Source organism: Balaenoptera ricei, chromosome 12, assembly GCF_028023285.1.
Source record: "Balaenoptera ricei isolate mBalRic1 chromosome 12, mBalRic1.hap2, whole genome shotgun sequence".
Classification (NCBI taxonomy): Eukaryota; Metazoa; Chordata; class Mammalia; order Artiodactyla; family Balaenopteridae; genus Balaenoptera; species Balaenoptera ricei.
In genome coordinates, this window is record NC_082650.1 from 49255607 (window position 1) to 49280229 (window position 24623).

General features: G+C 36.3%; 1 protein-coding gene across 2 annotated transcripts in view; it reads left to right on the forward strand.

Annotated features, from left to right (window-relative positions):
• The window catches only part of REV3L (REV3 like, DNA directed polymerase zeta catalytic subunit), a 191305-nt gene that overhangs the window by 109157 nt on the left and 57525 nt on the right, over positions 1 to 24623 (forward strand). For both annotated transcript variants that reach the window (XM_059941399.1, XM_059941400.1), the window contains exons 12-16: positions 1419 to 1561; positions 2234 to 6401; positions 9717 to 10630; positions 12441 to 12520; positions 13856 to 13981. In XM_059941399.1, coding sequence (XP_059797382.1) covers positions 1419 to 1561; positions 2234 to 6401; positions 9717 to 10630; positions 12441 to 12520; positions 13856 to 13981 — 5431 coding nt within the window. The remainder of the gene's footprint in view (positions 1 to 1418; positions 1562 to 2233; positions 6402 to 9716; positions 10631 to 12440; positions 12521 to 13855; positions 13982 to 24623) is intronic.

Genomic DNA, 24623 nt, shown 5'->3' on the forward strand with positions numbered 1-24623 from the left:
TGTGTGTTCATTGACTGGACCAATTCTATGAAAACCACCCCCAGGTTAACCTTGAAAAAAACAATCCTGAACATTTTATAAATGTATGTTAAAGAGAGATTGAATAATAGAAGTATATTGTCTAGAAAAGGAGTCATTTAATTCTATTGATACTTGTACATTTAATATTATATTCCTCCTGAGTACCATATTTTAAGAATACTGAAAAAGGAAAGGAAAGGGAAAGAAGAGGAAGAAAACTAGAAGGATTTGTTAACGCTGTCACTTTTAAAGAACAGTAGAAAGAATAGATAATGTTTGGTCTAATTAAAGAGGAATTATGGAACAAATGATAATGCCTTCAAATATTTTAAAGGTTATCATGTGGAACATGGCATAGACCTGCTACATATGGCTACACAGGACAAAGGCAGGAATGAAAGATTTTTGTGTAATATAGGAAGAAAATTACTAACAATTAGAGCCATTAATAACAGAAAAGATTACCCTGTGAGACAGCAAGCCCTTTATACTGAGAATATAAAAGTGGAGATTGTAGGGTCTGTTGAAGATAAGATTTTTGCATTGGGTAGAAAGCTAGACTAGGTGACCTCTAATAACTCTTTCATCTCTTAAGAGTGATTTTAGGACAAATTGTGATTTGGGGAAGGCTTAATGGAAAAACTGTTCCATGTATAATAAAGCAATATTTTCAAATTTTCAGGACAAGTGAAAGAAAAAATTAAGGTATGGATAGAAAGTAAGTTTGCCCATCCAGATAGAAGGGAAAGTATCAAGCTAGGATCTAGTGAAAAATTTAAATCAATATGAGATGAAACTTAAGGAGAGTATCCATCTGGGTTTCACAGTCCATCTGCATTCCTCAGCAACCCTACTTTATAGCCACTGCTGGGATTGACTCAACACCTGTACTGCTTCCTTTCCTGTTTCTGATCCCTTTTATTTTCTCTTTCAGCCTGGACCTGAATACCCACTTGCCTACCTTTTTGTTTATTTTTTCCAATTAATAATGTAGTGATTGTGTATTTATGGAGACTTCTTAAAATATGCTAGGATGCCACCTTTTTAGAAATTACCGGGTTCTCACCCAAGCTGTTATGTGTATATCTAATGATAAGCCGAGGGGGAGAATATAAGGAAGAACATAATTAGATATGGTCATCCAGGATATTGTGGAGCTATGAATACAGGAATGATGGTGTCTTCTAGCTCACATGAAATGGATTATAAAGTCTATTTACAATAACTTTTGGTAGGGCATGATACCAAAGCAAAGTAAATCTGCTTTTCTTTTTAAAGTTATAATTTTCAGATCCTGTTTATTCAGTTTTACTATTATAGGATCAAATTAGGCAAATTGAGTCGGACGTGCTTTTTTCTAATGCTCATACTCACTGGTGAATCTTAATATTCTCTAGATCACTGTGCAGAAATACCCATAGAAGCTCAACAGAAGAAGATGATTCATCTTCAGAAGAAGAAATGGAATGGAGTAATAACAGTTTGCTTCTAGCCAATCTTTCTATACCTCAGTTAGATGGAACTGCAGATGAAAATAGTGGTAAGTAAAGTACTCTACTGTGAGTATTTCATTATTTAGGGGCAGAAAATATATTTGATTTTGAAAAATATAATCACACTCTCTGCATAGTTGGCTAAGTGAGGCTATGACAATACTGTTAGATTTTGTCCTTCTGCAGGATGATTTCTTTTGAGAGAATGTAGATATATGAAAAAAAAAAAAAAAAAGAATGTAGATATATGATTTTTTCTCATTTCTAAGAGTATAGCATTTATTAATCACTGATTTAGAGCTTTATAAACTTTAATCAGTTTATCATCATAACATTTAAGTAGCATAGGAAACTATAAGAAAAATGCTCAGCTTATTTGAAGTGATAATGCAAGGACATGTTATTTTATGGAAAATTTTGAAGGTGACAGTATTTTTCCCCTTATTCTCCCAAAAGGCATGAATATTGATATCATCTATTTCTGATCAAAGAAATATGTGTTTAAAATAATGACTACTAATCAAATGTAACTGACTCTTGATTATTTAGATTGTGGTATTATCCTAATGATAGGAATGATCTTTTTGTTGAGATAACTGTTTTAAACATACGAATTTAATTTCATATAATTTCTTTCATGGTGATAGTATCATGGTATGGGAAAATATTTTAAAAATTAAGAGTGGAAGTGAAGTAAATTCTTTTTTCCCCCATTTCAGACAATCCACTGAACAATGAAAATTCTAGAACCCACTCTTCTGTGATTGCAACAAGCAAGCTATCAGTAAAACCTTCCATCTTTCACAAAGATGCTGCTACATTAGAACCCCCATCTTCCGCTAAGATTACCTTTCAGTGTAAACACACAAGTGCCCTTTCTTCCCATGTTTTGAACAAGGAAGATTTAATTGAAGACCTTTCACAGCCAAACAACCTAGAGAAAAGTCTAGATCATTCAGTTGCTTCTTTTACAAATGAAAGCACTTACTCTGTGAAATACCCTGGGTCTTTAAGCAGTACTGTCCATTCAGAAAACTCTCATAAAGAGAGTAGTAAGAAAGATGTCCTCCCAGTATCTTCCTGTGAAAGTAGTATTTTTGATTATGAAGAAGATATTCCATCTGTTACAAGACAAGTACCAAGTAGAAAGTACACAAACATTAGAAAAATTGATAAGGATGCCCCTTTTATACATATGAACCGTCACACTAACGAAAATACATTGGGCAAAAATTCTTTCAACTTTTCTGACTTAAATCATTCAAAAAGTAAATTATCCTCTGAAGGAAATGAAAAAGGAAACAGCACAGCTCTGAATAGTTTATTCCCTTCATCATTAACTGAAAATTGTGAATTGCTATCATGCTCAGGGGAGAATAGAACTATGGTGCATTCTCTTGATAGCATTGCTGATGAAAGTGGACTAAATAAACTTAAAATTAGATATGAAGAATTTCAAGAACATAAAACAGAAAAACCAAGCCTCAGCCAGCAAGCAGCACATTATATGTTTTTTCCCAGTGTTGTTCTTTCTAATTGTCTCAGCAGGCCACAAAAACTCTCTCCTGTCACATATAAACTACATCCTGGCAGTAAACAGTCCCGGTTAAAAATGAATAAAAAGAAGCTTGTAGGTCATCGAGAGAATTCTGCCGGAACTACTGAGACTGGATCCTCAAAAGATAATTGTATACAAAATAATCCTTGTAATAGTAATTCTGAGAAGGATAACGTATTGGCCAGTGATTTAATTAAGGCCACCCGTGGAGCTTTTGAAAATAAAACATCTACAGACAGTTTTGTAGACTGTCACTTTGGAGAAGGAGCCTTAGAAACTGAGCAGTCCTTTGGATTGTATGGAAATAAATACACACTTAGAGCCAAACGCAAGGTAAATTATGAGAATGAAGATAGTGAGTCAAGTTTTATAACACACAACTCAAAAATTAGCCTACCTCATCCCATGGAAATTGGTGAAAGTTTAGATGGAACTCTCAAATCTCGAAAACGCAGAAAAATGTCTAAAAAGCTGCCCCCTGTCATCATAAAGTATATTATCATTAATAGATTTAGAGGGAGGAAAAATATGCTTGTAAAGCTAGGAAAAATAGACTCTAAAGAAAAACAAGTAATATTAACAGAGGAAAAAATGGAACTGTATAAAAAGCTTGCACCTTTGAAGGATTTTTGGCCAAAAGTTCCTGACTCCCCTGCAACCAAATATCCTATTTATCCACTAACACCAAAGAAAAGCCACAGAAGAAAATCAAAACATAAGTCTGCTAAGAAAAAAACTGGTAAGCAACAAAGGACAAATAGTGAAAATATTAAAAGAACTTTGTCTTTCAGGAAAAAACGGTCACATGCTATTCTTTCTCCTCCCTCACCATCTTATAATGCTGAAACCGAAGACTGTGACTTAAATTATAGTGATGTTATGTCTAAACTAGGTTTTCTTTCTGAGAGAAGCACAAGTCCCATAAACTCTTCTCCGCCTCGCTGCTGGTCTCCCACAGATCCAAGAGCTGAAGAAATTATGGCTGCTGCCAATAAAGAAGCAATGCTTTTTAAGGGTCCTAATGCATATAATAGCAAGACTGTTAATTCCCGTATAGGAAAAAATAGTCGAGCAAGAACGCAGGTTAAGAAATCAAAAACAAAGCTTGTTAATCCCTCTGTAGTTACTAAGAAAAGGAACAAACGAAATCAGACAAATAAACTAGTAGATGATGGAAAAAAGAAACCAAGAGCAAAACAGAAACAAAAAGCAAATGAGAAAACTACACCAAGAAAGCACATAACACTAAAAGATGAAAAACTAAAATCTCAAGCTGGTGCTGAAGTTAAGTTTGCGCTGAAACATCAGAATGTGTCTGAGACCTCAAATAGTTCTGGAGGCTCTCAACTACTTTTTAAACAGAAAGATGTGTCACTAATGGGCTCTGCTATAGATCATCCCCTTTCTGCTCCTCTCCCCACTGGAATTCATGCACAACAGAATTTATCTGGCTGCTTTTCTTCTTTCCTAGAAAGCAAGAAGCCTGTAGATTTGCAAGCATTCCCCAGTCCACAGGATGATTTGCATTCATCAGTTGTTTGTAGTTCTTTGGGACCTGGAATCTCAAAAATTAATGTTCAGCGGTCTCATAATCAAAATGCTATGTTTACTCTAAAAGAATCAACTTTGATTCAAAAAAATATATTTGACCTTTCAAACCATTTGTCTCAGGTAGCACAGAATACACAGATGTCTTCTGGTATCATGTCTCCAAAGATAGAAGAGAATGCAAATGTACAAAAAAACTATTTGTCGTCTCTTGGAAAGTTAAATGAATATCGTAATTCCATAGAATCAAAGCCAGACCAGACGTATGCCCCTAATTTTTTGCATTGCAAAGACAGTCAGCAGCAGATTGTGTGCATGGCAGAACAATCAAAGCACAGTGAAATTTGTTCTCCAGGAAAAGCAGCTTCAGAGGAAAGTCAGATGCCTAATAATTGCTTTGTAACTTCCTTGAGAAGCCCAATCAAACAAATAACATGGGAGCAAAAACAAAGGGGCTTTATTTTAGATATGTCAAATTTTAAACCTGAAAGGGTAAAGCAAAGGTCATTGTCAGAAGCAATTTCACAAACCAAAGCACTTTCTCAGTGTAGAAATCGAAATGTGTCAACACCTTCAACATTTGGTGAAGGACAGTCTGGACTGGCAGTTCTAAAAGAATTGTTACAGAAAAGACAGCAGAAAGCACAGAATGCAAATAGTATGCAAGACCCATTACCTAATAAACAGCAGCCAAACAAAACTATCTCTCGTTCCCTTGAGCATAACAAATCAATTAAACGAACACGATCAGTAACATCTCCAAGAAAACCTCGAACTCCCAGAAGTACAAAACCTAAAGAAAAAATTCCCAAACTTCTTAAAGTAGACTCTCTAAATTTACCAACCTCTGGCCAGTTGGATAACTCCCTATCGGATGATAGTCCCATCTTTTTTTCAGATCCAGGATTTGAAAGTTGTTATTCACTTGAAGATAGCTTGTCTCCTGAACATAATTATAATTTTGATATTAATACAATAGGTCAGACTGGATTTTGTAGCTTTTATTCTGGAAGTCAGTTTGTCCCAGCTGATCAGAATTTGCCTCAAAAGTTCCTAAGTGATGCAGTTCAGGATCTTTTCCCAGGACAAACTGTAGAAAAAACTGAATTTTTAAGTCATGATAACCAGAAGTGTGATGAAGACAAACATCATGCCTCAGATTCAACCTCATGGATTAGATCTGGTACTCTAAGTCCTGAATTATTTGAGAAATCATCCATAGATAGCAATGAGAATCATCGCCACAATCAATGGAAAAATACCTTTCATCCTCTAACAACTCGGCCTAATTCAATAATGGAGTCTTTCTGTGTCCAGCAGTCAGAGGACTGTCTAAATGAAAAATCTAGATTGAATAGGAGTTCAGTAAGCAAAGAAGTGTTTCTTAGCCTCTCACAGCCAGGCAATTCAGACTGGATTCAAAGTCATACCAGAAAAGAAATGGGACAGTCTCTTGATGCAGTCAATACCTCTTTTACTACAATACTATCCTCCCCTGACGGTGAACTTGTAGATGCAGCCTCTGAAGATTTAGAATTGTATGTTTCAAGAAACAATGATATGTTGACACCAACTCCTGATAGTTCACCAAGGTCTACCAGCTCTCCCTCACAATCTAAAAATGGCAGTTTCACCCCTCGAACTGCTCACATTCTGAAACCACTTATGTCCCCACCAAGTAGGGAAGAAATTATGGCAACTTTGTTGGATCATGACCTTTCAGAAACTATTTATCAGGAACCATTTTGCAGTAATCCTTCTGATGTACCAGAAAAGCCCAGGTAATCAGAATTATTTTTTCCCCTTGGGTCACTCTGAATAATTATAATGTATGTAACAACATTTGGTACCTGACTACTACTTTTTTGGCTGTGATACTGTATTTGTAAGTATATCATTGTGAAAACAATTTATAATTATGGACATATTAAGAAAATCCACAAACTAGCTGGACGGTTGCACCTAGAGAAATTTATTTAAGTTGATCAGTGTTGGTCTTGGATCTACTATTATTTTGCACTGCGTCAACATTAAGGATTAGAGGCTCACTGTGACATGATGCCAAATTAAGGATGTCATAATACTTAATACATAATACTTATAAGAGTATTATAATTATCATTTTAAAGATAGTATTTATTTCTAAAATGGTAAACTTTCATAATTTTAAAAACTTCATTTTTTAAGTGTTTGAAAATAAGCATACATATGTTTTAAATACTCTTATGATATATCTCTAAATGAAGATTATTTTAAGTTGTTTCTATTACATACCACTCTCTTTTCATGTTGCCAACATCTTCAATCATATTGTTACTATTGTTAGTTTGTATAGTTATTAGGGGTGCAATATGGATTTTGGTTCCCCTAATCTCTTCTTTCTTTCAAGAATCTTTTCAGAGAAGTGGTAAACAGAGAGACAGATGCGCGTGCGTGCGCGCGCGCACACGCACACACACACACACACACACACACACACACACAGCCAATAGCAAAATCTGAAGGAATCACAGCACTGGCCTATTTGTAAACCAGTAGTTAAGTAGGTATCCTGTCCTGCCTGCTTCATCAAGATAGAACATATCTGATAAGAGTTAAGTTGGGGAACATGGCTTAATCCAGGAAGTTTAAGTGATGGCTTTTGGTCCTGCCCCTGTGTCTTTCATCCCTTTTCCTAATCAGTTGCAGAGAGAGGCAATTCATTTCACACATCCAGTCAGAAGCAGAGAAGAATGGCTAGGACTGCTGAGGCAGACCCTGCTTAGTCTAAATGATGGAAAGAGATATGAAGTGCCAACTAAGGCAAGAGGCCACCCTGCATGTATGCACTGACCTTGAGCACCACAATGCTCCTGACCCTAGTGAAAGAGACAGTGAGTGCTGGGCTTTTTACCCGAAGATTAGCAATAATTTCTGCAGGAGTCCATTTAAGAAAGGGGTGAGAAAAAGTCATCAGAAATATAGAGTTGAAGAAGTTCTCTCCTCTAAGCACTTGAAGTGAAGGGCAGAAAATCCCTCCCCCTACCTTACCCCCGCACTTCCTAAAACACAGTTTTGCTGTTCTGTTTTGCCCAGTACCCACATGTGGCCTTTTAACATGAATGGAACTCTTTATTTTTATTTCACTGCCAGAATATATGAATGTATAATCCTTAGACATTAGTTTCCATTATTTTGGAGGCTTTGACTTTACCAGTAGTGATTATGGTATATTTTTTCATTGATCTATATTTTCTTCCTCAGCCTTACACATCTTTTTAATTCCCAGTTAATTAATCATGTGCTAGTCATTTACTCTGTGTTGCTGCTAGTTGTTGTCCAACTTTGACACTTGTTCTGCGGCTGAAATAAAAGGATGATAGTCATGATATTTGAAAAACAATTTTTTTTTTAATTAAAAACTGTGTATTCACTGTAGAAAATTTAGGAAGTATAAAAGAAGTAAAAATTGCACCATTTCTCTACCTAGTAACAACCACTATTAATATTTTAATGTGTTTTCTTACTTTTTTAAAGTATAGCTTTTATTTTGTTTTATGAAATGTTCTTACTGTAGTCACAATATTGCATTGAAATTGATTCACTTACCATTATAATGTAAACATTTTCTAAATTTGAGTCTGTTGAAACATCATTTTAATGGCTGCATAATATTCTATCATGTGATTATTACTGGACAGAAAGGTTGTTCTCTGTTTTGCTACTATACATAATTATGTGATTAGTATCTTCTTCATAAAGCATTTCTTCTATTTTGGAATTTTTACTTACAGCTCTCGAAGTAGGATTACTGAAAAATTTCAGGCTCTTCATATATATTAATTACAACATGAGCTGTAGCAATTAGCATGCTGCTGACAGTATTCAAGAAAGCTGAACTTACCACACCTCAGCAATTTTTGCTATTTTTTACTTCATTATGATCTCTGTATTATTAATATTAGAGTTGGGTATAGTCACATGACATGTGTACTCACTTCCTTCAATAGCAATAATCCTGCTTCTAATTTTTCATAAAGCTGCAAGGTGGGTGTTGGGAAGGTATTAGATCCTGATTATGGAGTTAAATAGTAGGGGCCAAAATCTTTCCATGTAAAGGGGAAAAGGAAATGTGGTAACTCTGGTGCTGCTCCTTCAGCTTCAATCAGAAAACAAGAATTCAGTTCATTGAGTTTTATCTAGAGAATGACCAGGTCATTTGGGAAATCATGCCCTATGAGAAGTAACTGAAGAAACTAAGAACTATCTTCATATCCATGAAAGAGATACCATGAAGAAGAAAAAGAGTTATTTTATGTCGCTGCAGAAGGCAGAAATAGTACCAATGGATATGTTAGAGAAGGAGAGAGGTTTAGCTTAATATTTATAATAACTGTTGGAAACTAAACCAGGTTACCTTTTAATTAGTGATTCCTCACATACACATACATTAGTAGCACTTAAATTGTGTGGGCTCTGCCAACTCCTAAGTTCTTATGTTAGTATTAAACCTTGTCATGTAAAAGGAAGAAAGAATTATGGTAGTTTACCTCAACTGTATGTAATTTTTTGTAATATTTAAGGGAATTTGGTAGGGTACGAAGATTTGTTTGAACTGACTGGCTTTGCTGAACTACTATGTACAGAGAGTAGAGAATGTAGAAAGAGGCTATAGATAAAATCCAGGGATATAGTCTCAGATGATAAACTCTTCCATTGTTTTTATCCTTATGTGGTGACAGTGGAAAATTATTTAAGATCAGAGGAAGGGAATCTGATGAGTTTGTACTATCTCCTTGAAGAAAAGAAGACTTCATTGGACACTTCAGACAAAAAAAATACCTTCTTTCCCTGGTATTGATGATACCTTCTGAAGGAAGTTAATTTAGTAGTCATATACCTGTGAGGAAAAGCATATTGAGACTAAAGATAGAGTGTACCTGCCTGCATAAAATGTGTGTGTTGGAGGGGGTGGGTAGGGTGTGGAAAAGGAAGAAAGAGGTGGGCATTTTTAAGACTCCAAAAGGAACTTTTAAAAATTTCTAGGTTAAGGAGCTAAATATTTTGGTAATTGCTCTTTGAGGCAAAACAGTCGTTCTAAATTATGTTGTTTATAGGGAGATCGGTGGACGGCTTCTCATGGTAGAAACACGACTTCCAAATGATCTGGCTGAGTTTGAGGGAGACTTTTCCTTGGAAGGACTTCGTCTATGGAAAACAGCATTCTCAGCAATGACTCAAAATCCAAGATCTGGGTCACCCCCTCACAATGGCCAAGCAATTGTCAATAAAGGGTCAAGTAATAGCCATAAAATGGTTGAAGATAAAAAAATTGTGATTATGCCTTGCAAATGTGCCCCAAGTCGACAACTGGTTCAAGCATGGCTTCAAGCCAAAGAAGAATACGAACGTTCCAAGAAACTGTCTAAAACGGAGCCAACTGGAGTTGTAAAATCTGATGAGAACTTCAGCTCCTCAGTTAATCCAGATGACAAACCTGTAGTGCCTCCAAAAATGGATACAACTGCACACATACTCCCCACTACAGCACATACCAAGGAAGATGTTGATAATTCTCAGATTGCTTTACAAGCACCAACCACAGAATGCAGTCGAACTGCAAGTGAAAGTCACACGCTGCCACCAGTTGCTTCTGCAGATGATGCTGAGAAAGAAGAGGATGATGATGATGACTATTGTGTTGGTTATAGCTCCCCTGATTCTCCAGTGATTCCCCCTTGGCAAGAAGCAACATCACCAGATTCCAAAACATTAAATGGAGGTGACAGACCCTCATCACTAGTAGAGGACCTACATTCTCTGACTATTGAGAACTTCTTAAAGCCTGTAAAAGATGGTATACAGAAAAGCCCCTGCAGTGAGCCTCAGGAACCTCTAGTGATATCCCCAATTAATGTTAGGAGAAGAACTGGGATATGTGGATCACTTTGCCTTCATAGTACACCAATCATACAGAGAAAACTTGTGGAAAGGCTTCCTGAGGCAACTGGCCTTAGCCCTTTGTCAACAGGTAAGTTTACAAGTAACAAAGCCTCCATAAAGCTTTTCAAATATTAGAAATGAAAGCAGCATTAGACTATGTAATGAAAATCAGAGCTTTTTAAATGAAATTTTAGCTCAGCTAATGAGAGATTATTATTTTATCATGTCTTGGAAAGACATCACATGGAGACTTTTTTATCTTTCTGCTGTGAAATATACTTACATCTACTTCCATCCTATCTTCTTGCCTTCTCGGTAAAATATAAGAGCCCTTTCAGAAACCTTACCTTCTTCTCAACTTGATTTTTCCCATTGGCTTTGATATATACCCAAATCTCTCCCACCCTTTGAAACAGAAAAAAAACCAAACACCTGCCTTGACCTTACATCTTCTGGCTTCTGCTCTTTTTTCTCTGCTTCTCTCCTTTAAAGCCAAATTTCTTAAAAGATTTGTCCAATTTGACAACTCTATTTCTTTACCTTCTACTCATTTCTCAACCCACTCCAAACTGGATTGTGCCCCCATCATCCCACCAGTATGGCTCTTGTAAAGATTCTTTATAACCTTTATGTAGCTAAAGCTAATGGATGTTTTTCAGTCTCCCTATCACATACCCTCTAAGCAGCCATTGTCCTGCTGACCACACCTTCCTTCTTTGAGCTTCTCCCCTTAGCTTTTCCCCTACTCCTCTGTTTCTTCCTACTTGCTTTCCTTTGAAGCTTATCTCACATTCTCAGTTATTATCTGAATGTTGGAGTTTATTAAGGCTTAGCCTTAAGCTTTCTCTCTCTATGTTCTCTCCCTCAATGACCTAATTCCTGCCCACAGGATTACTATAGATAACACAAATTTAAATTTCCAGTTCAGAACTCTCTTTTAAGCTCCAGCTGCCTTTGGCATTTCTACTTGAATGCTCAAAGCCACCACAAGGTCAGTATTTTTTAAACTTAATTTATGATCTCACTGCATTCATTCACCACCAACCACATGGCACACTTTATGCACACACATGCCTGCACATTGAAAACCATTGGTCCTCTTTCATTTTTCCTTATTTCAATGAATAGTACCACGATTTCTCTGTCACTGAGTTACACAGGTCAGAAACAAGGGATTTATTTATAATACTCACCTGATTGCCTCACTGCCTATCCTGTGGTTTCCACACTTCTTTGTTTCCTAAATTACCCAGATCTCTCTACCTCTGTCTCTGCCACTACCAAGCCCTCATCTCTCACCTGGGCTTCTACCCTAGCCTTCTTATTCACCCTTACCAATCTCCAGTTTTTTTTGCTCAGTAATCAGGGAAAATCCACGCTCTGTTCCTAGTTAATTCCTACTCTTTCTTCTGATTTTAGCTCAAAAAAGCCTTCCTGATCTCCCCGGCTAAAAATTCCCAATTATATTCCCCTTTGTTGTACTTACCCCAGTTATAATTTTATTTTTCTGTGTGTATTGATATTTGATGAACGTCTGATTTTCTGTCTAGACCCCACAAAGGTAGATACTGTCTTTTCCTCGTCATCATAAATACTTGATAAAGCAGTGAATAAATGGATTAAGTGATTCCCTAGGATCATAACTTAGGTATAAAGATCAATAATTAAAATCTAAATGTTTTTATTTAATAATACAAATTTTAAAAGTTAGTGTGGGGAACACAGGTTTGAATTAGTTTCATTTTTAAATTATGAGGTCTTTGTGAGGAATTTATAGGACAATACTCATGAATGGTACCTAAGAGTTTGGAACAACAACAACAAAAAAAAACCCAAAAAAACCCCACAGAAGCAGGCAATTTTGATATGCATGTTAAATATAAAATTTCTTTCTACAGAACCAAAAACCCAGAAATTGAGTCATAAGAAAGGAAGTAACACTGACGCTTTTAGAAGAGTACTCTTAACACAAGCAAAGGTAACTATGCTAAACATATTTAAAAATCAGTGGATAAGATCCATTCTTATTCTTAGATTTCAGTTAGATAATTGATAACTTTGTGTCTCAATTTTTTAATAATTTTATTATATTTTTGCATCATTTTATTTACATATCTTTGAGACAACAAGAAATTGCCTAATTTTTTTAAAGTTTTTTTTGTTGTTGGGATCTAAAAGATTCTTATATGTAAATACAAATATTACAGAGAAAGTGAATATGATAGCCAAAATGTGGATTATGAGGATACAAATACATTAACTGATTACTGGCAAAATCAGAACAATCCAATGACAGCAGAGCTCAAGTAAGTGATTTTTGATCCCACCAAAAATATATCCTTTTTCTGGGTTTATTACTTTTTTCTCAAATATAACATTATTGATTTTTCAGTCCATTTTACTAAGTAGCAAAGGAAAGCAACATTATTTACTACTGAAACTCTGAAAAATCATAAATGCCTTTATTCAAATACAAAAAATTGTGGTAATACTTAACCTAGAAGTATATGGTTATGTGAAAAAAGTATACATTAGACATGTATCCTTAGAAATATATGATAGTGATCACTTCTATATTGGTCACTTCTCATAAATATCATTAACTACATAAAATATATTTTAGTATTTTTATTTTGAGATTACAAATGCTTTTTAAAACTTTCATTTTTAAATCAGTATTATTGAATTACAAGTCATATATATTAAAAACAAGTACAAGTGTATTGTGAACATAAATCAACACTTTGGGGAAAATCGTTAATGGATGTGGAAATCAGAAAAAAATATTTTTTAAAAAAATAGATTCTGTTCTTTCTAACCCCTTGAAAATTATTTATGCTTTAGTTTATCTTTCAGATACATGTTGTATTAGGGTAAAATAAAAACCCACAATTTCAAATTTTCTTTAAACTTTAGCCAAACTAGTTGCAAATGCATTGCTTGCTTGCTTGCTTGCTTGCTTGTCATACTTCCAAGAAAGGTCAAGATAAACGTCCATGTGGTAAAATGTCAACTCTCTACAAGACTATTATTTTCAATATTTGGGGTCTGTAAACTCAAAAATCAATTTATGGTTGGCTTACAGATTATATCAGATATTTCTACATATATACAGTTCTAGTATCTTGAATTACTAGCCTGAAAAAAAATGCTAATAAAATACTTAAGTTCCTTCTTGAATCTAAAGAGATGATACTAGTTTATCATATATTACTAAGTACATAAAGTATGTTGTCTAAGCAGAAATAAGTAATCAAAAGAAAGGAAATAATTGCTCATTTATCTTTTTCTGGCTCTGTGTTTTTTTTAATAGAATCAATGTGCAGCAGTAAATACTCCAAAGAAAGACACTTCCCAGATTGATGGACCATCTTTAAACAATACTTATGGTTTCAAAGTCAGCATACAAAACTTACAGGAGGCAAAAGCTTTACATGAGGTAAAACGGTAACAGTAAGGACACATGCACTTTAACTCTTACGTTTCATTCTATGGTACAAGTACAGAAATTTTTTACTGATGGAGGAATACATTGAATTCTATACCTGTTAATTTTTATTTTGTTCTTATTATCCTTTCTATTTTGTATATTTATATAAAACAGAGAAACGTTAAAACTAGTCATCAGTTATTGAGACTGCTTTGTGGTTTCACAATTTTCACAAAACTTATACCTGAAATTTAAAAAGAAGCTAAAATTACAAAAGGTTTTTTAGCTATTGGAAACTCTGTATGTTACTCTGGGATTATATTATATCCTATCCCAAACGTGGTGTCTACTTGTATTTTCTGTTTGGTTGGCTCAGTGGATTAGTGCTTGCTACAGTTCATTTGTTCACATAATCTTTATAACCCAGTTACTTTCACAGCACAGACTGTATGCAAAGACTAGGAAGCTGTCTTGAAAAAATATACATTCTCACTAGAGAATATGTATGAATGGTTCACTGTAAATTTATCTGTATTAAAGAAAACACAACAGTAACATTTGACTGGCAATGAGGTGAAAATTAGAATATATTTTCATTGTTTATACCTGAGCTGTCAGTACGGTAGCCACTAGCTATGTGGCTATTGAGAATTTTTAATTTGGCTTATACATCTAGGAATGGAATTTTAAATTTCGTTTAATTTTAACTAATTGTTTCCATTAAAAATTTTGCAACCTCATTGAGATGTGCTATAAATGTAAAATGCATACTGCTTTCAAAGACTTAATAGGAAAATAGAATATAAAATACCTTATCAGTAATTTTTTATATTGATTACATGTTGTAAGGGTAGTTTTTGATATATTGGATTAAATGAAAATATTTTAAAATTAACCTATTTTTACCTTTTTTTAATATGACAGCTAGAAAATTTTAAATTATGTATGTGACTTTCATGATATTTCTTTTGGTCAGTGCTGGTTTATACAGTCGTTTTATGTTTTTGCCCTTATAGCAGAGAATTTGATTCTTTTGTTGGTTTTTTGGTCTCAAGTCAGTTCTGTCTTCTAAGAATTGGATGAGTAGACTAAGAGGAAAATTTAAATATTGTCCTCATTTTTACCCTAAATTTGAACTAAGAATTGTACTTTTGAGAATTAGATTGGAACATAGTCTAACTCCCTCATTGTTTATTTGTACATTTTGTCATTCAACAGCATTCATTTAGTTCCTGTTTTATACCTGGCCTTGTACTCTCCCCTGAAGCCCAGATAAATTAAGTAACAAACTCAGGAATATTTATCTTATCAAGTACACACCCGAAATTCAAAATTTAAAATACTTTGTTAAAAAATATTTATTAAAGCAAATTTGATAGAGCTTAACAAAAAGACTTGTTACAGTTGATTTTTCTGTTATTATTTGAAAAATATATTTTTCTTCTAATACTGTTATTTTATTCTATGTAACCCTGTTTCAGAATCCTGGGCCTTCTTGAACTTAAAATCACTTTGGGGGTCCAGCAGGTTGCTCATAGCTTCCCATCACATGCTTCCTTCATCTCAAGGCACACTCCAAATAGCCACCTGGTGGTCAAATAGGGAATGAACGAAACAAATTACTATATTCTATTCAGTTTTCTACAAAATTGTGCTCACAGCAGTTTTTCCTGTTTCCCGTTACCCTGGGCTAATCTCTCTCTCTCTTCTGCATATAAATACTCAATTCAGAAGAGAAAATTTGCAATCGTTGCCCTTTCTTTTTTTAACATCTTTATTGGAGTATAATTGCTTTACAATGTTTAGTTTCTGCTGTATAACAAAGTGAATCAGCTATATGCATACGTATATCCCCATATCCCCTCCCTCTTGCATCTCCCTCCCACCCTCCTTATCCCACCCCTCTATGTGGTCACAAAGCATGAGCTGATCTCCCTATGCTATGCAACTGCTTCCCACTAGCTATCTATTTTACATTTGGTAGTGTATATGTGTCTTTGTTACTCTCTCACTTTGCCCCAGCTTACCCTTCCCCCTCCCCGTGTCCTGAAGTCCATTCTGTACGTCTGTGTCTTTATTCCTGTCCTGCCCCTAGGTTCTTCAGAACGATTTTTTTTTTTTTAGATTCCATATATATGTGTTAGCATACGGTATTTGTTTTTCTCTTTCTGACTTGCTTCACTCTGTATGACAGACTCTAGGTCCATCCACCTCATTACAAATAACTCAGTTTTGTTTCTTTTTATGGCTGAGTAATATTCCATGGTATATATGTGCTACATCTTCTTTATCCATTCATCTGTCGATGGACACATAGGTTGCTTCCATGTCCTGGCTATTGTAAATAGTGCTGCAGTGAACATTGTGGTACATGACTCTTTTTGAATTATGGTTTTCTTAGGGTATATGCTCAATAGTGGGATTGCTGGGTCATATGGTAGTTCTATTTTTATTTATTTTTTTTTATTAATTTAATTTATTTTTGGCTGTGTTGGGTCTTCGTTTCTGTGCAAGGGCTTTCTCTAGTCGTGGCAAGCAGGGGCCACTCTTCATTGCAGTGCGCGGGCCTCTTACTATCGCAGCCTCTCTTGTTGCGGAGCACAGGCTCCAGACGCGCAGGCTCAGTAGGTGTGGCTCACGGGCCTAGTCGCTCCACGGCATGTGGGATCTTCCCAGACCAGGGCTCGAACCCACGTCCCCTGCATTGGCAGGCAGACTCTCAACCACTGCGCCACTAGGGAAGCCCCTATTTTTAGTTTTTTAAGGAACCTCCATACTGTTCTCCATAGTGGCTGTATCAATTTACATTCCCACCAACAGTGCAAGAGGGTTCCCTTTTCTCCACACCCTCTCCAGCATTTATTGTTTGTAGATTTTTTGATGATGGCCATTCTGACCTGTGTGTGGTGATACCTCATTGTAGTTTTGATTTGCATTTCTCTAATGATTAATGATGTTGAGCATTCTTTCATGTGTTTGTTGGCAAACTGTATGTCTTCTTTGGAGAAATGTCTGTTTAGGTCTTCTGCCCATTTTTGGATTGGGTTGTTTGTTTCTTTGATATTGAGCTGCATAAGCTGCTTGTATGCTTTGGAGATTAATCCTTTGTCCATTGCTTCATTTGCAAATATTTTCTCCCATTCTGAGGGTTGTCTTTTTGTCTTTTATGGTTTCCTTTGCTATGCAAAAGCTTTTAGTTTCATTAGGTCCCATTTGTTTATTTTTATTTCCATTTCTCTAGGAGGTGGGTCAAAAAGGATCTTGCTGTGATTTATGTCATAGAGTGGTCTGCCTGTGTTTTCCTCTAAGAGTTTTATAGTGTCTGGCCTTACATTTAGGTCTTTAATCCATTTTGAGTTTATTTTTGTGTATGGTGTTAGGAAGTGTTCTAATTTCATTCTTTTACATGTAGCTGTCCAGTTTTCCCAGCAGCACTTACTGAAGAGGCTGTCTTTTCTCCATTGTATATCCTTGCCTCCTTTGTTATAGATGAGTTGACCATAGGTGCATGGGTTTATCTCTGGGCTTGCTATCCTGTTCCATTAATACATATTTCTGTTTTTGTGCCAGTACCATACTGTCTTGATTACTGTAGCTTTGTAGTATAGTCTGAAGTCCAGGAGCCTGATTCCTCCAGCTCCGTTTTTCTTTCTCAAGATTGCTTTGGCTATTTGGGGTCTTTTGTGTTTCCATGCAAATTGTGCAATTTTGGGGTCTAGTTCTGTGAAAAATGCCATTGGTAGTTTGATAGGGATTGCACTGAATCTATAGATTGCTTTGGGTAGTATAGTCATTTTCACAATGTTGATTCTTCCAATCCAAGAACACAGTATATTCTCTCCATCTGTTTGTATCATCTTTAATTTCTTTCATCAGTGTCTTATAGTTTTCTGCATACAGGTCTTTTGTCTCCCTAGGTAGGTTTATTCCTAGGTATTTTGTTCTTTTTGTTGCAGTGGTAAATGGGAGTGTTTCCTTAATTTCTCTTTCAGATTTTTCATCATTAGTGTATAGGAATGCAAGAGATTTCTGTGCATTAATTTAGTATCCTGCTCTTCTACCAAATTCATTGATTAGCTCTAGTAGTTTTCTGGTAGCATCTTTGGGATTCTCTATGTATAGTATTATGTCATCTGCAAACAGTGACAGTTTTACTTCTTCTTTTCTGATTTGGATTCCTTTTATTTCTTTTTCTTCTCTGACTGCCGTGGCTAAAACTTCCAAAACTATGTTGAATAATAGTCATGAGAGTGGGCAACCTTGTATTGTTCCTGATCTTAGAGGAAATGGTTTCAGTTTTTCAGCATTGAGAATGATGTTGGCTGTGGGTTTGTCATATATGGCCTTTATTATGTTGTGGTAGGTTCCCTCTATGCCTGCTTTCTGGAGAGTTTTTATCATAAATGGGTGTTGAATTTTGTCAAAAGCTTTTTCTGCATCTGTTGAGATGATCATATGGTTTTTCTCCTTCAATTTGTTAATATGGTGTATCACATTGATTGCATATGTTGAAGAATCCTTCATTCCTGGGATAAACCCCATTGATCATGGTGTATGATCCTTTTAATGTGCTGTTGGATTCTGCTCGCTAGTATTTTGTTGAGGATTTTTGCATCTATGTTCATCAGAGATATTGGCCTGTAGTTTTCTTTTTCTGTGACATCTTTGTCTGATTTTGGTATCAGGGTGATGGTGGCCTCATAGAATGAGTCTGGGAGTGTTCCTCCCTTTGCTATATTTTGGAAGAGTTTGAGAAGGATCGGTGTTAGCTCTTCTCTAAATGTTTGATAGAATTCGCCTGTGAAGCCATCTGGTCCTGGGCTTTTGTTTGTTGGGAGATTTTTAATCACAGTTTCAATTTCAGTGCTTGTCATTTGTCTGTTTATATTTTCTATTTCTTCCCGGTTCAGTCTCGGCAGGTTGTGCTTTTCTAAGAATTTGTCCATTTCTTCCAGGTTGTCCGTTTTATTGGCATATACATAGTTGCTTGTAGAAGTCTCTCATGATCCTTTGTATTTCTACAGTGTAATTTGTTACTTCTCCTTTTTCATTTCTAATTCTATTGATTTGAGTCTTCTCCCTTTTTTTCTGGATGAGTCTGGCTAATGGTTTATCAACTTTGTTTATCTTCTCAAAGAACCAGCTTTTAGTTTTATTGATCTTTGCTATTGTTTCCTTCATTTCTTTTTCATTTATTTCTTATTTCTGATCTGATCTTTATGATTTCTTTCCTTCTGCTAACTTTGGGGGTTTTTTGTTCTTCTTTCTCTAATTTCTCTAGGTGTAAGTTTAGATTGTTTATTTGAGATTTTTCTTGTTTCTTGAGGTAGGATTATATTGCTATAAACTTCCCTCTTAGAACTGCTTTTGCTTCATCCCATAGGTTTTGGGTCATGTGCTTTCATTGTCATTTGTTTCTAGGTGTTTTTTGATTTCCTCTTTGATTTCTTCCGCGATCACTTGGTTACTTAGTAGTGTATTGTTTAGCCTCCATGTGTTTGTATTTTTTTACAGTTTTTTTCCTGTAATTGATATCTAGTTTCATAGCGTTGTGGTCGGAAAAGATACTTGATACAATTTCAATTTTCTTAAATTTACCTAGGCTTGATTTGTGACCCAAGATATGGTCTATCCTGGAGAATGTTCCATGAGCACTTGAGAAGAAAGTGTATTCTCTTGTTTTTGGATGGAATGCCCTATAAATATCAATTAAGTCCATCTTAATGTGTCATTTAAAGCTTGTGTTTCCTTATTTATTTTCATTTTGGATGATCTGTCCATTGGTGAAAGTGGGGTGTTAAAGTCCCCTACTATTACTATGTTACTGTCGATTTCCCCTTTTATGGCTGTTAGCATTTGCCTTATGTCCTGAGGTGCTCCTATGTTGGGTGCATAAATATTTACAATTGTTATATCTTCTTCTTGGATTGATCCCTTGATCATTATGTAGTATCCTTCTTTTTCTCTTGTAATAGTCTTTATTTTAAAGTCTATTTTGTCTGATATGAGAATTGCTACTCCAGCTTTCTTTTGATTTCCATTTGCGTGGAATATCTTTTTCCATCCCCTCACTTTCAGTCTGTATGTGTCCCTAGGTCTGAAGTGGGTCTCTTGTAGACAGCATATGTACAGGTCTTGTTTCTGTATCTATTCAGCCAGTCTATATCTTTTGATTGTAGCATTTAATTCATTTACATTTAAGGTGATTATTGATATGTATGTTCCTATTACCATTTTCTTAATTGTTTTGGGTTTGTTTTTGTAGGTCTTTTCGTTTTCTTGTGTTTCCTGCCTAGTGAAGTTCCTTTAGCATTTGTTGTAAAGCTGGTTTGGTGGTGAATTCTCTTAACTTTTGCTTTATCTTTGAAGGTTTTAATTTCTCCATCAAATCTGAATGAGATCCTTGCTGGGTAGAGTAATCTTGGTTGTAGGTTCTTCCCTTTCATCACTTTAAATATGTCCTGCCAGTCCCTTCTGGCTTGCAGTGTTTTTGTTGAAAAATCAGCTATTAACCTTATGGGGAGTCCCTTGTATGTTATTTGTTGCTTTTCCCTTGCTGCTTTTAATATTTTTTCTTTGTATTTAATTTTTGATAGTTTGATTAATATGTGTCTTGGCATGTTTCTCTTTGGGTTTATCCTGTATGGTACTCTCTGTGCTCCCTGGACTTGACTATTTCCTTTCCCATGTTAGGGAAGTTTTTGACTATAATCTCTTCAAATATTTTCTCAGTCTCTTTCTTTTTCTCTTCTTTTTCTGGGACCCCTATAATTCGAATTTTGGTGCTTTTAATGTTGTCCCAGAGGTCTCTGAGATTGTCCTCAATTCTTTTCATCCTTTTTTCTTTATTCTGCTCTGTGGTAGTTATTTCCACTACTTTATCTTCCAGGTCATTTATCCATTCTTCTGCCTCAGTTATTCTGCTGTTGGTTCCTTCTAGAGTATTTTTAATTTCAGTAATTGTGTTGTTCATTACTCTTTGTTTGCTCTTTAGTTCTTCTAGATCCTTGTTAAATGTTTCTTGTATTTCCTCTATTCTGTTTCCAAGGTTTTGGATCATCTTTACTATCATTACTCTGAAGTCTTTTTCAGGTAGGTTGCCTATTTCCTCTTCATTTATTTGGTCTTGTGGGTTTTACCTTGCTCCTTCATCTGTAACGTATTTTTTTGTAGTTACTTTTTTTTTTTTTGATGGGTTGTGCTGTATTTCTGTCTCACTGGCTATTTGACCTGAGACGTCCAGCACTGGAGTTTGCAGGCAGTTAGATAGAGCTGGGTTTTGGTGCTGAGATGAGGACCTCTGGGAGGCCTCACTCCGATTGATATTCCCTGGGGTCTGAGGTCCTCTGTTAGTCCAGCAGTTTGGACTTGGAGTGTCCACCACAGGAACTCGGGCCCGACTTCTGGCCTGGGAACCAAGATCCTGCAAGCTTCGTGGCACGGTTAAAAAAAAAAAGAGAGAGAGAAAAAGGAGCAGTACAATATCAAAGAATAAAAATATAAAATTAGAAAGATAAAAAATATATTAGGAAAAATAAAACTATAATTGAAACAACTGCAACAAGGTAAAATAAAACCACAACAGAAAAAAGAAAGGGTGGGGGGGGACAAGCCAAAAGGAGAGAACAATAACAAAGTATAAAGAATAAAATAAAATTAGAAAAATAAAAGATTAGGAAAAATAAAAATATAAAAGAATCAACAACATTGAATCAACAAAGCAAAACAGAACCCCAGTCTAAAAGAGGAAAAAAGAAGAAAGGAAAAAAAAAAAAAAAGCCTTGGCTATGGGGGTGGAGTTTAAGTGGGGGGTGGAACTTAGGCAGGGGCGGGGTTTAGGGTGGGGCATGACCTAGGCGGGTGGTGGGGGGGTGATGTTCAAGTGTGGGACGGGGCCTCTCCTTAGGACCTGCGCAGAAGGAGAGAGGCAGCAGGTGGAAAGGAGGGCCTCTGGAGTGTGGGGTTCTGGAGTTTGGAGGAGGTGGGGCCCTGAGTGAGGCTGTGTGGGCGGGGTTTAGGTCCAGCTCGTTGGAGGGGGTCTCGGAGTGTAGAGGTAGGGCCCTGGGTGGGGGTGTAGGGGCGGGGCTTGGGTTCTGCGGGGCAGGACGGAGGCTCCAAGGGCACAGGATTAGGCCCGGGAGCCCAACAGGCTTCCCAATGCCTAAGTGGACAGGGAAAGCACTGGCCCTGTTCCCTTCCATTCCCTCGCACCCCTCCTGCACCGTATCCCCCAGGGTCTCCCCTGTCGCCGCTGGACCCCTAACCATGGGTGGGTCCCACTGGGTGTAGGAACTCCTCCCCTCCCCCAGCCACCCCTGAGGGGTGCCGGTCCCAGAGGTCCAGCCTTTTACTTTTGCTCCCCCTTTCCTCCCTCCCATTCCTTCAGGACCCACGTGGCTGGAGGGCACCTGGGTGGGTAGAGGATCAGGCCCGGGATCTCAGCAGGTTCCTGGGGGTCCATGTGGGCAGGGGAAGCCTGGCCATGCTCCCTTTTGATCCTCTGCCCTTCCAGTGGTCCCCCAATTTCCCCCTTCAGTCATGGGATCCCTTCCCCTCCCCCAGCCGCCCCTCAGGGGTGGCAGTCCCAGGCCACCTCCACTTCTCCTCCCCCTTCACTCGCCCCACGCCCCACATCCTACCTGGTCGCTGGGGGTTCCTCCCATCCCCTTAGGTGTCTATGGTCCCCCACTGGTGTCTGGTAGGTGCCCTAGTTTTGAGGAGATGTGAATCCACGTTCTCCTATTATGCCATCTTGACTCTGCCCCTCTTGTCCCTTTCTTACCCACCTCTTTACTGATAACACTCAGTAAATCTCTCTCTCCATCTCTTCATTCCATATGTTGGCTTAAGAAAAAAATGCCCATAAGAACAGTAATGCATTTTATGTCGAGGAATAAAAAGGCAAAATTTGAGTGTGCAATTTGGCCTGGTATATAAATAAGTCAACCTCCAAGACTCTTTTTGACCTGAAATTGTCTTCAGTCTTCTCCATAGTCTTTCCATGTGCTCATTGTTTTCTAATTAAAGTGGTTTTTTTTGTTTTGTTTTGTTTGGGTTTGGAGAGAGGTTTTCCATTTCACATTTTTGTACATGCTTATTGTTTAAAAGAATAAATCCTGAAGAGTATATATTTAAAAGTAAAAAGTTCTTTTCATTAGCTCCCCATTTTACTTGGTTTTTTTTTTAATATTACTTGTTTTTTAAAAAAATAGAAACAGCAATATATATTTCTTAAGGAAAGTGGTGGATTTTTTGGAAATTTGTTTTATTATTCTATATGCCTTATACATGCATAATTAATGTTCTTATATTTTAAAAAGTACTTAATAACAAATTTACTAATTAATGCATGCACTATTACATACACGTACATGGTAAAAAATTTCACATCATGACAAAAAGATTACCACAATGTTCACTGCAGCTCTATTTACAATAGCCAGGACACGGAAGCAACCTAAGTGTCTATCAACAGATGAATGGATAAAGAAGATGTGGCACATATATACAATGGAATATTACTCAGCCATAAAAAAAACAAAATTGAGTTATTTGTAGTGAGGTGGATGGACCTAGAGTCTGTCATACAGAGTGAAGTAAGTCAGAAGGAGAAAAACAAATACTGTATGCTAACATATATATGGAATCTAAAAAAAAAAAGGAAAAAATTGTTCTGAAGAACCTAGGGGCAGGACAGGAATAAAGATGCAGACATAGAGAATGGACTTGAGGACACGGGGAGGGGGAAGGGTAAGCTGTGACAAAGTGAGAGAGTGGCATGGACATATATACACTACCAAATGTAAAACAGCTAGCTAGTGGGAAGCAGCCACATAGCACAGGGAGATCAGCTCGGTGCTTTCTGTCCACCTAGAGGGGTGGGATGCGGAGGGTGGGAAGGAGACGCAAGAGGGAGGAGATATGGTGATATATGTATACGTATAGCTGATTAACTTTGTTATAAAGCAGAAACTAACACACCATTGTAAAGCAATTATACTCCAATACAGATGTTAAAAGAAAAAAAGATTTCCATTGAAAAGTAAGCTTCTCTCCCACCTGACTAAGCAGTCCACTTCCCCAAAGGCAATAAACAGTTTTATGTTTTTTGTCTCTTTTCAGACATTTTCTATGCATATACTTAACATTTTTTACATACATGGAAGCATACTATACTCATTCCATTTATCAATGTATTATGGTGGTCTTTCCACTTTAGGACATGTAGATCTGGCTCATTCTTTTGAAAATTTTAAAGGCTACAGAGTTTTCCATTCTGTAGTTTTTATGGAAGCCACATAATTTATGTAACCAGTTCCCAACTGATAGACATTTAGGTTTTTAGTCTTTTTAACTTACAAAAAGCTGAAAATATTATCATCTTTAGTGAACATCTTTGTGCATATATATTGGCTACATATATGAATATATCTACAGGCTTATTCTCAAGAGTAGAAGTGCTAGATCCAAGGATATGTCTTTTTTTTTTAATTGAAGTATAGTTGATTTACAACATTATATAGTTTTAGGTGTACAACATAGTGATTCAATATTTTTATAGATGATAATCCATTTAAAGTTATTATAAAATAATGGCTGTATTTCCCTGTACTGTACAAAATATCCTTGTTGCTTATTTATTTTATACATA